General features: G+C 35.9%; 1 protein-coding gene across 1 annotated transcript in view; it reads right to left on the minus strand.

Moving 5' to 3' along the window:
• Nucleotides 1-970: 970 nt before the first annotated feature.
• The window catches only part of PGM5 (phosphoglucomutase 5), a 50,590-nt gene continuing 39,082 nt past the window's right edge, over nt 971-12,478 (minus strand). The window contains exon 11 of the mRNA XM_015818027.1: nt 971-1,060. Coding sequence (XP_015673513.1) covers nt 971-1,060 — 90 coding nt within the window. The remainder of the gene's footprint in view (nt 1,061-12,478) is intronic.

A 12,478-nucleotide genomic window follows, 5' to 3' on the forward strand; every position in this document is an offset into this window, starting at 1 on the left:
ACATATCTGTAACCTCTAATACAGATTAGAATAGCCCCACCTGCGGATTCTGCTCATGAGCTGCACCTCTTGGATTCAGTGGCTATGTTCACGAACTTATTCATGATTAACTCATAGTTTACTTAATTTTCAAAATTTGCAGAAATTACTGAACCATAAATTAACCACACAGACCAGGGTCACAAAGCCACTAAGTCAAAATGTGATTGGCTAGTTTGTGGTTCATTGTATTACACAATTTTTTTGTCTCAGAAAGGACAAAATTACTGACATTCTAAGTTGTTCCACCCTCTGGGACTTCAACCATCTGAAGAGCGAGCCCTGTATTTTAATTCAAAATCAATCCATCATAACTACCAGATGGGTTTAGAAAATAAGGTAACCCAAGAATAACATTTTGTTTTTGAGGTTTTAAAGATGTCCTTGACTATCATAAGAGTGCTTTCTTTTTAAATTATGATGGGAGATTCATAAAACACTATTACCAAAAATCTATGTTTTTCAGCCAGCACTAGCTAAGGCAGGGGTGGCAAACTCGCAACGTCCTGTGACGTATCACGACGTATCGTGACTTTTTTGCCATTGCCGGCAATGGGGTGGGCGCGGTTTCGCTATGATGCATCCGGCCTGCGGGCCGGCAGTTTGACACCCCTGAGCTAAGGAAACATGTAGCCTATTTTCGCCTTGCAAATGCAAACACAGGAATCTTTTTTAATCATCTCTTCTGAACACATCTGTTCAGAGAGCCCTGGTTTTGATTATTTGCATCACAAGAAGAGGCTGGAGCTATAATAGACAAGTGCATGTTTTTCTTAATAATGAAATTCAAAATGAATTTTGTCCACCCACCTCCCCCCAACTGCCCTCAAGCCCTTAGACTAATATAAGGCACAAAAGAACTGGTGTGCTTGAGCAATGCCTTCATTCTTCCTTGTCCTTCCATGGTTGGCCCTGAGTCAGCAAATCTCCCTCAGGTGATGACCGTAGGACCCTTACGACCTGTCCTCTCATGAATCTGAGATATTTTCAGTGCAATGGCGATGAGTGGACTCAGAACTGCCTAGAGAAGAAAAAAAAATTTGAACATTTAAACCAGTGGTTTATGTATCAAAAAGGAAAAAGTTACTCAATGCCCATCAATATATGTGTATGTTAAGTTGGCTGACTCCACCAATTTGTTTCCATAAACGACCATGTCTTTCAAAATTCACGTTTAAAGATTTTGTCTCCCAGGCTTCACATGGAAGGTAACATACCAAGCTTTGGATAACATTCCAAAATGCCAGCTTGACAACAAAGGGTGTGCGTGTATGTTTAATACTAAAAATGTGATGTTAATTAAGCTAGCAAGGTGGGAGACTAGATGTAGGATACTTGACTGCTGTTTTTATATATATTATGTATTTTATTTATTTTATTGTACATCACCCAGAGACATCTAAGTCAGATGGGAGGCTATATAAGTGAAATAAATAATAATTTAAATTTAAATAACTTATTTAATTAAACTACACAACATTTGCCTATCCCAGGGCCTCAGGAAAGACTCGACAGGGGAACAAAAATGCCAAATCCAATCTAAATATAAGACCAACTATAATAATAATAATAATAATAATAATAATAATAATAATAATAATAATAATAATAATAATAATAATAATAATAATAATAATAATTTGCATTTACTTGGAATCGCATGCTAAAAGCATGCCTTTATTTGTGTAAAGATAGGACACTTTAATTTTTTTTTCAGTGAAAACCAAATGGATATTTTCAGGAACAAAGTAGAAATGTTGAATTGATTTTAACAATTAGCATTATTTACAGATTGAAAATCATTTTTTTTAATTTATGAGTCGATGTGTTCAGCAACTGCTGGTCAAGAAAAGATTGGAACAAAAGTTATCTTTGCCGCAGCCCCCACCTACTGATCCAGGAAAGACTCCATATTTGTATTTACTCCTTCAAAGAAGTACAGGAATCAAGAGCAATTTAAGGTGCTACCTTGGCACCTGAAAGCCTCTGTAGAAAAATAAATCTGTCTTGCTAGGATACAGTCTGTTCTGCCCCCACCCACTTTTTCATAGATCCAGGCACTGAGTCAAGACTTCCACTATACAGTATCTCCATGGACCTTGGACAAGAGATAGGTCACTGGTTATCATCAGCATATTAATTTTTTGGGGGGTGCCTTGGAATCAGTGTTGACTCTTGGCAACAGCATGACAACTCCTACAATTTTTTTGGGCAAGAGTTCAGAAGTGATTTGCCATTGCTTCCTTCCAAGGGCTGAGAAAAAGAGAGTGATTGGCGCAGAGTCACCCAGTTGAGTTCATACTTCACCTCAAACCCAGGGTTGTAGATGTAAATGTTAAAGAAAACTGAAATGTCCAGAGGGTCAAAGTGTCCCATGAATACCTCATTTAAAAAGTTCTGCCTACCCTGAAAAAGACTTTTAAAAAATACAAAGAGTACAAATTTCCTGCATTCCATCAGACAAATCAAATATGGTTCCATGTTTGGAAAAAAATATGGTTTGCTTCTATAAATTATTTAATGAAATATTATTTTCAAGCATTAACCTGGAAGCTTTTATGACTTTGTAAATCTTACTGTGGATGGGAAAATGATATAACAGAGGAAGAGTTTACTTAATGTCTAATGTCAAATGTAATATTTCATTCATATCCATTAATTAAAAAACAACAACCCAAAATCAATACTGTACTAACACCAACTCTAACCCAACAAATACATTCTATATCACATAATGGTTTTAGAAACATCCCTTTTAAAACAGAAAACTCAGAAAGATTTTTGGCTGAAATCACATTAGCTTATCATAAATAAGAAAGGAACCATTATATTTGCCTAAATACTGCTCCGTAATACAGTGCATTATGAAAACAGGAACTTGTTTAATTTATTACATTTTTAATGGTATGTGATTCAAGTGGTTCCAAGATCTGTTTCACAAAATAGTGACATCATTTTAAGGGTGGAGGACATGTTGCTTTAATATATATCTGAAATGTTATTGTCTTCTGCTTCCAGCAAAACTCGACATATCTTTTTTCCGAAAAATGAAAACAATCTTCTAAAAAAAAGATATATGATGGGCTGAAAAGAAATATCTATTTATCTTTCTTTACAACTTGCTTTTCCCCCAGTACTCTTATACTTGTACTGTAATATTACAAATACAATGGGCTTTCTAAGGCATCTCAGAGTCATAGGCACTACAAGGCTAAGGACAGGTAATCTTTCTTATAAGGAATGAAATGGGAATTTGGTGCTATAAAAATCCAGAAATAGAGTAGTTAGTTATACATCCATTAGAGAAAAATAATAATACTGAGCATGAATGGGGTTGGTCTTTCAACTTTTGAGAAATTATTGAGGATTCTGTCTTAAAATGTCTGCTTAGTCTCTAAACATCCTCTTCATGCAAGGAAGAAGGGGAAACTGGTAATATATAAGTAGATGGATAGATAAGATAGATGATAGATAGATAGATAGATAGATAGATAGATAGATAGATAGATAGATAGATAGATAGATAGATAGATAGATAGATAGATAGATAGATATAGAGACAGAAGAAACTACAAGGCAAAAACATGACTATAACGCAAAATATAAACTCAGTTTTTTGCTTTTATAAAGTACTTGTTTAATTGAAATCAGTTAATTTTTCTCTAAAATTACTTTTCTTCAACTGAATCACCTGTGCAAATCCTGTATTCAATATATTTCTGTTCAGTTCGCTAATTTCTCTTCTGCTAACCATCTCATTCTCTAATTTCTACCAATCAACACAGGGGCCATCTCTCCCTTTATGCCAGCCATTTCATTCATGCTTCACCTGCTCTCTCCAGTCACCCCACTCTTCCCTTCTCTCCTCAATAATTTACTCAGCACTTTAGAAAAACAAAACTGCTATCAAATTTTACATTTTTTGGCGGGTGTTTCAGGTCTGAACAATGCACAATTAGTGTACCATCAAAGCTCACACTCTCCAGAGCATATGAAAACTCAAAGAAGTAATGCAAGATAGGTAGATGTGGAGAGACCTGGCCCATAAAAGAGTTATGTTCAATGTTCAATGGACAACATTGAATGGATAATATCATCATGAACAGTTACTGTAATGTAAAATAGGGCCCTCTCCTGCATTCATGGAGGTTTCTAGCTAAGATATGGCAGGAGGACAGCCACTGCCAGAGAGCATTTCATTAAAAAAAGAGCCATAGTTTTTTCTTCTTTTATTTCAGGGGACACCTGGATTTGTGCTGTACTTCACTTCACATCCACTTGTACTTTGTAGTATGCATTATCAAACAATGCATTCTCTGTGCACCATTCTGAAAATTCACAGGATGTAAATGGAAAACAAAACACTTGCTGGACTGTGTATGTGAAATGATACTATTTGTGAATTGAGAGGATTCTTGCTAGGTAGATCACAAGGATCCACTTAAGGCAACGTGACTTTACTTCAAAGTACGTAATTGCCCCTGCTTCCTTGTTAAGGGGCAAAATAGCAGGGATCCATGTGTTTCGTTAATGTTTGAGTAGCTTATGGGACATTCCAAAGAATATAACCAAAGGTGCTGTCACTATTTATCAAATACCTTATTTTTTTTAAAATCATGCAAATTATATCACCTCTATTGAGGTTTGAGTCTTCATATCTGTTTCTTCCAAAACAGTCTTTTCCCACCTGGTTTCTCCAAATCTGTTCAATGCCTTTCATCACTAGCTGGCACAGCTGATTGTTACGGTATTTTTTTTTTTTTAAAAAGAGAACACTTTCTTTGTTTTAGATTGTGCATACAGTTACATTGTAGAAAACACCAACAGGTGAGTGACACTATTCTGTGTAAGAGGAAATGGAAATGCCTTCTGGTTGCTAAGGGGTGTGTTTTAAAAAAATCAAGATGGCAGCCACGATCCTGTAATTGAAAGTCTATTTGGTTTTAAGCATGCTGCATATACCACAAGGAAATGGTTTACCATCTTAACTTTTTTTCCAACACTGCTCTTTTTATTGTTCTTCCAGATCCAAATAACAATTTTTCATAAGCTGCCAACTTTTCAATAGCAAAATTGCTGTTTCTGGGAAAATATTATTCAGGAACATTCTGCTACGCCAGTTTTAAATTCTATTATCTGACTCTTACTGCGTAAAGTAAGAATAAACATATTTATAGTAATTTTGTTAAACATTACAGTTACAAAGATAAAACTAATAGAAACTAAGAAACCCTAAAAGAATAAAAAGAAAAAGATAGCAGGTGCAGGAAAATCAAAAGAAAAAAAAGAAAAGAATAAGAACATAGTAAAGTAAAAGAAAAGAAATATATAAAGAAATGATTTTCCCTTTCCTTAGAACAAGTATAAACAATTTGCTAACTTATCACCCTCTCTTAAAGTACAACAAATTACCTCTTCTTGCCTTATCTCATCTCTTATCTATAAACAAAGGACAGGAATATATGGTACAATTAGTAAATAGATAATCCAGTCAAGTACAATAAATTATATCTAAAAATAGTTCCGCTATTGATTCAAAATGTGCAATAATTATTTTATTATTCTGTTCACCTTTTCATCTGCAGCTAGTTGGGAACCACATGATATAAATGAATTTAGCACAGTCATAGTTTCAATTGATAAAGAAATAAAATCAAATTATAAGAGTACATAGAAGTCCAAGGTTCTATTTATTATAACTAATAAAAGGCAGGCAAAGGTTATGGCTTTTGAATAATACTAAGACAAACAGGGGCACTTTTTCAATTAATTATCAATAATGATGCACATGATTGCCAGTTCTGTAGTATTCAAACTGCTTGCTGTTCCAATTATAAAGTGAAATAAACGTTTTGTTCACAAAATTACAGTTGGTGATAAGCAGGTATTTGGTCTGGTATCCCAGCAGCTTCCATAGTAGCCAATGTTTTACTTTGTTTCATTGATATGTTAAAACAATGATTCCTGATTTGAGGAAACTTGTTCCACCCAACTCATCTATGATCCCATTTTCTGCCTCTCAGGATCAAAAACACCCAGGTGATCAGCCCATCTGGGTTCCACTTAAGATGCCTGACTTTGTGTTAAGAGGCCAGAAGAAGTATAATTACAAAGCAAGTTTGGTATGTGGAGGCAGATACTATAACAAGTCAAGATGAAATAAGTAAATTAACTTACTTGGGGAAGAACTATGGGCAAAGCATTTTGCCTTAAGTGCTTTGAATCATGTTCTTCCTTCAGATGGTAATAATCTATTAATATTTTTGCTTAGTTATGTAATAAGCTCATGTGTAATAAATTATGTAATATTTATATATATGTGTGTGTGTATGTGTGTGTGTGTGTGTGTGTATCCAAATTTAGCATGTATTTGGAGAGATATAAAGCACCAAGTTCAATAGGCTTACATAAACTCAAGCATGTAGGCCATGATAGATTGGGAGCCTGAAACCTTCCAAATCATTTTCAATAATGATCTTATTATATTATAGTCCTCAATGTATAGTTGTAATTAAGCCTGGAATGATAGTCATAAGTTCTTGCAGTCATTAAGCCAGTCACCATGTCACCGTGTCTGATTTTACAACCTTTTTTGCGCTGGTTGTTAACTGAATGCAATGGTTGCTAAGTAAATCCCTTTTATTCAGTGGATTATTTTTAAAGTCAAAACTAGAAGTAAACACTGGAAACTAGTAAAAAAAATAATCATGGTCATTTGACCATAGGATAGTGCAAATGGTTGTAAATGCAACAACTGCCAAGCAAACAAAATGGAGTCATGTGATCCTGTGTGTGTGTGTGTGTGTGTCTGTGTGTGTGTGTGTGTCTGTCGGAACTTCAAAATCAGATTATAAGTACTTTTTCTAGGGGTGGGTGGGTCTGTAACTTTGAATGGTCACTAAGTGATCAATCATTAAGCAAGGACTACATGCATGACACGAACATCTAAGAGTTACAGTTCAACATCTACACAACTAATCTCCATGGGTAATAAGGAGAATTTTACGACTTGAAGTCAGATAGTTAAGGAGGACTACAACTCCTAGCATCTGGACAGCACTAACAATGGCCATAGGACTGTCATCTGATATATCACCAAATATCTCAAAGTCATCTAAGTCCAGGTTTTAGATTATTCTCCATAACATTTGTGTGGTAAATCAGTTGCCTTGTCTACTGTGCCAAATAGTTACTTCTACCAAGTCTGTAAATGAAAACTGATCAAATGTAACAAAAATTTCCAAAAAGTGTGTCTTTGCCTTCGTGATGTAAGGCAACAAGGCACTTTTTAAACAGTGACTGTGAATTTCATGAAGACCGTGCATTAAAGGGAAAATAAAATCTTACTGGAATAATATACTCTGTATCTTGATGTGTTCCATTTTAGCAATGTTCAAATTTGAGGAGTGAAGTTGCTTTTCTCATAAATCGTCTGATCTTTCGCACTGCAAAATCATCTTGGAATTTACATAACCATCCTGCATGTTCGCCATATACTGAACTACGGTCACTATAAATTGTGTTAGTTCAAAAGCAGCTGTAGACACCAACCATCCCATGAGGTCAGATGAATTTGGCAGCTAAACTCATTTATTTATGACTCAACTGCAATGTTATCCAAATGACTTTTTTTGGGGGGGGGGGGGAGAATTTCATTTTGTAGTCTGCTGAGGTTGTGAGCCATCTGTTTCCCCATTGGAAAGAATGCCTGCCTCGTTTTTCTTCCAGACATCTGAATGTTAAACGCAGAACTTTTAAGGTAGGGTTTTCAAACATTTTCTTAACCTCAGATCCACAGAATGTTAGCCATAGCATTTTTTTTGCAGGACACTAAATCAGCCCTACCCTTTTCACTGCACCTTAGAAAAACTGGCATGGTTGCAGTCAAGTTAACTTGACTCCTCATTTTCACCTTCTCTTCTAAGCGTAGGAGACGAACAGCTATAAGTTTCTTGCAGTTTATAAATTTTATTTTATTTTCTTCATTACTAATTGATTTCATTTCCTTTCTGCGTGGAAGGACTTTCTGCTCCAAGATGGAGAACAGCTTAGACAAGGTACTGGCTGAACAAGGGATTTTTGAAAGAAAGCACCGATTGTCCTCAGCTTTCAAAAACTGGAAGAAATAAAGCTCAATGGCTCTAACCCAGTGGTTCTCAACCTTTTTAATGCCGCGACCCCAACCGGTCGTAAGTTGAGGACTAAACCGGTCGTAAGTCGAGGACTAAACCGGTCGTAAGTCGAGGACTACCCAACCAGTCATAAGTCGAGGACTTTCCCTGCCCGGGAGCGCCGCGCATGCGTGGTTCTGCCCCCTGCGCCGGCCGAGGCGTAGCTGGCAAGCGGCAGAGACGGAGCAGGCCGACCACCAGCTGGCCCAGCCCAAGGGAGGTAAGGCACCCGCTGGAAAAGGGGGGAAAAATGGCGGACAAAAAAAATGGACAAAAAACTGGTGGACAGCCTTGCTTGGCGACCCCCATGAAATGGTCGATCGACCCCAAATGGGGTCCCGACCCACAGGTTGAGAACCACTGTCTAACCAAAGCTGAAAATCAGAACTAGGGGGTCCTTCTTCTTTTTTAGTTAATCCCCTTCTGTCCAAAGTTTTTGTACAATGCAAAGCAATCAGATTTTTTTTTATACTACTATTATTAGTCACCTGAAGTTATTTTTAGGACAAATACATTTTAAACTAAAAAAAAAGTAATATATGAGCTTGGTTTGTCCATGACAACTAATACTGGTAGTTGTAAAAGAGATTGAAAAAAAGTATTATTTGGAATGGCTGAATTATTTGGGTTCAGGTAGTCGTGAATCCAGAGAATAAACATCAAAATTTTGAAGTATTTGTTTTGTACATACTGCATTCACAGTGCTTAAGGTTTCTCATGTAAATGCATTGCATTTCTGAATGTGATTCAAAACTAATTTCAGAGACTGTTCTCTATGTAGGTAACAGAAATTATCTTTGCATTTTGACCAGGTTTTGTTTATCTCATTGAATATTTCCCCACTTTTGATATAACTGTACTTGTGTGGACTGCATTGATAATAAAATATACCTAATAACTTTTTTACTGTGCTGGAACGGATCATGTTCTTGCTGCCATTGATAAAACAGTGCAATTTGTCTTTTTTTGAAATGCTGCTTAAGCAATTAAGAGGGCAATGGAAAATAAAGAGGAAGCAAAAAAGCTATATTACAGAACAAAGGGAAATCAATCAATAATTGTAATAACTATACTTCAATGCTTTCAAGTGTCACTGAGATTTTGTTGTATATTTCTATTTTTTAACAGAATAACAGAATTGGAAGGGACCTTGGAGGTCTTCTAGTCCAAGCCCCCACTCAGGCAGGAAGTCCTATACCATTTCAGACAAATGGTTGTCCAGCCTCTTCTTAAAAACCTCCAGGGTTGGAGCACCCACAACTTCTGGAGGGAAGTTGTTCCACTGATTAAATTGTTCAAACTCTCAGGAAATTTCTCCTTAGTTCCAGGTTGGTTCCCTCCTTGATTAGTTTCCATCCATTGCTTCTTGCCCTGCCTTTTGAAACAAATCTTTCTAAAAACATTGTTACAGTTTTAAATGAATCTCCACTGAAATTTAATTTTGAATCTGTAAGTGTGTACATAAGCGTACCTCATAATTACAACATATCTTCTTTCTTTGGGTTTATTTTTCTCCCAAAATGATTCTATAGGATCTACCTTTATCAATAGTGCTCTGCTGGGTAAAAGTTAAATGTCTTGAGAAATGAACCATGTTTTATGGAAAGCAAATATTCTGTACACTAATTTCAAATTATTCATTGAAAATGGCATTTGAAACACGATTATTGTTCAGTAATCAGAGATTCTATATAACAGAGTTACTACTAACAATACCTGCTCTTACCCTTTATATTTAACAGAAGCTAATTCAAAACTGCTATAGATGAAGCATTTTCCATCAAAGAGGAAATGATAGGAAAAAAAATCTTTTTTAAAAAATTCCTGCATAAGAGATGCTGCCCAAATCCCAGACACAAAGTCATTTGACAAAGCTTTAATTGTGTAGTGTTTTTGGACTCAATAAAATCACGGTGTTCTCCACTTTTTACCTCATGACTTCTATTTATTCTGGTTTGAATAATTACCACAATGATCCAATCTTTTTTGCAAAAGGGTTTCCCCTTGATCTTAATTAGGTGGGTCAAAATACCTCAAATAATTAGGTATTTTATTGGCAGAACATTCCCTATTGTTTTCCAGGTTATCTCAAAATACTTAAAAAAATAAATCTTGTAAAATACATAGTCTCAGTTGCCAGGGGACAGGAAGTATGACTCCTGCATGCGTTTCAGAGGCTGAAAAAGCTATTAGAAATGCACTGCAGGTTCCCTCAGATGTGTCCGGAAAGGAAATCACTACATAAAGTCTTACTTTTTTCCATGACGCATCTCCAGTTGACTTATGCCCTGCCCACACTGAAAAACAACTCTCTTAAATATCATGATGTTTATTTACAAGGCATAGCAATGAATGGTAAATTTACAGAAATATTGACGACAGGGAAATGAAGGAGTAATGGAGGTTAATAATAAATAAAATGAAATAAAAATAAATTTCATATACAGTCTAAATTCACACATTAATGGTAAGTGAAGATTTTTAACTACAGATTGCTGAAAAAGCTAACCCACAGTTCAGGGATGGGCAATCACTTTGTGGCTAGGAGATACACATTGTAAAACACCACCTCAGCTTTTTAACGGTAGTAGAGCTTGTAATGAGGAAACGAGGACTATTTACTGGAGGCTAACAGAACTCGTGTACTGTGTTGATTTTTTTTTTCTTTTTGGCTTTTTTTTAATGAAAAATGTCACTGCTGCAACTGGCAGGTTTCTGCCAAGTCAATGTTGGGGGATACTGCATGCCATGAAAAATGGTCTGCAGATCACTTATGACTCACTGATAGCTTATTTCTGCAACAATTGGTGAATTCAGATAAAGAAAAAACCAATTAATCCCATTATGACCTAATGCAATGTGCAAGAATTACTTGCAGTCCAATTGCACTGCCTATTCTAGTAGATTACTGGGTATCAGCTGGAGATTAATTTTTCTCCAAAGAGTATGTTCATTATTGCACTGGCTGGGCACAAAATAACCCAAGTCATGCCATTTCACACACAAAAAGAAATACCTTGTTATTCTAGCAACTGCAGCAAAACATTACTTGGAAAAGATTCCCAACCTCATTATTCCCACTATGGGCCAAATGATGGACCAGATATCCAAAACGTCTATGGGCAGACATTGTTGCTCATTCTTTTTTTTTAAATCTCAAGATGTTATAATATGTAATAGTAAATGAGAATGACCTTTGGAGTCAAGTTGCTGGCTAGGAAACGAGACAAGAGAGCGGGGAGCTCCCAGTGGCTTAACAGTCAGAGGAAAAAACTTAGGAAGGACCCACTTCCTAAGTTATCTCAGCTGATAACTAAGCATCCTAACAGTATTCCCAATATTGAAATGTTTTCTCTTTTTCTGGTTTTTGTGCACTTGCTGTTTCCCAATTTATTGCTCCAATTGATAAAAATAGCAGTAAAGGGTTTTTTTTTCAAATAGAAAAGGGGAAGAAAAGGAAGAAAACCATTAGCACTTAATGGATCTTTAGCAAAACATCCCATCTTAAATCTTTCCCAGATGCACTTTCCCTCCAGAAAAAAAAAAAAAAAAGCTGGAATGGATAACTTGCTAATTTTGACAATCTCAAATACTTTTCCTACTGGGAGGCAAGGTTATTCTGCAACTGTGATAGTTATCCTGAATGTAAGGCTGAGCCCTAATTTTTAATTTCACATGTTATTCTCATCGCTCTGAAAATTAAGATACTGAACTTCATTCTCTTCCCTCGGGAAAGCCCGTCTAGCAAACATTTCCAATCAGGCAAAATTGACAGCAAGTATGAATCTGGAGATGTTGGCTGCATTCTGCTGAAACGCTCCTTTAGCCTTTAACTCCTCTTTAGTACAGAATGGATTTTGTTTATAAATACAAAAAAGAGCTCTCCAGCAGCTTCGCATTTCTTCCTTACAAGGAATCCAAAAGTTGCTCGGATGTATTTCCCAAATGCAGTACTACTGCAGCATTTTACTGGAACACATCAGGAAAGTAATTCTCCAGACAAATTAGCTTAATAGCAAGCTATTTTAAAAATGTTAAATTTTAATTTAGATTTATGAAAGTAAATTAAAAGAGAAAGGGAGAAGTAAGTGGGTCTCTGTGCATAAATCTTAATAGACTTATGTTTCCTTCTTTTCTTCCACGAGGAAATTTCATATTAAAAGAATGTATCCTATACCCATGTATGGTGCACATAAAAGTAGTTTTATAGAAACAGGCAAAACCCCCAAAGACACACTCTCATTACAAACAATTTGATCTTGGCTTTT

Source organism: Protobothrops mucrosquamatus, unplaced genomic scaffold (genome assembly GCF_001527695.2).
Source record: "Protobothrops mucrosquamatus isolate PMUCROS unplaced genomic scaffold, P.Mucros_1.0 scaffold667, whole genome shotgun sequence".
Lineage (NCBI taxonomy): Eukaryota > Metazoa > Chordata > Lepidosauria > Squamata > Viperidae > Protobothrops > Protobothrops mucrosquamatus.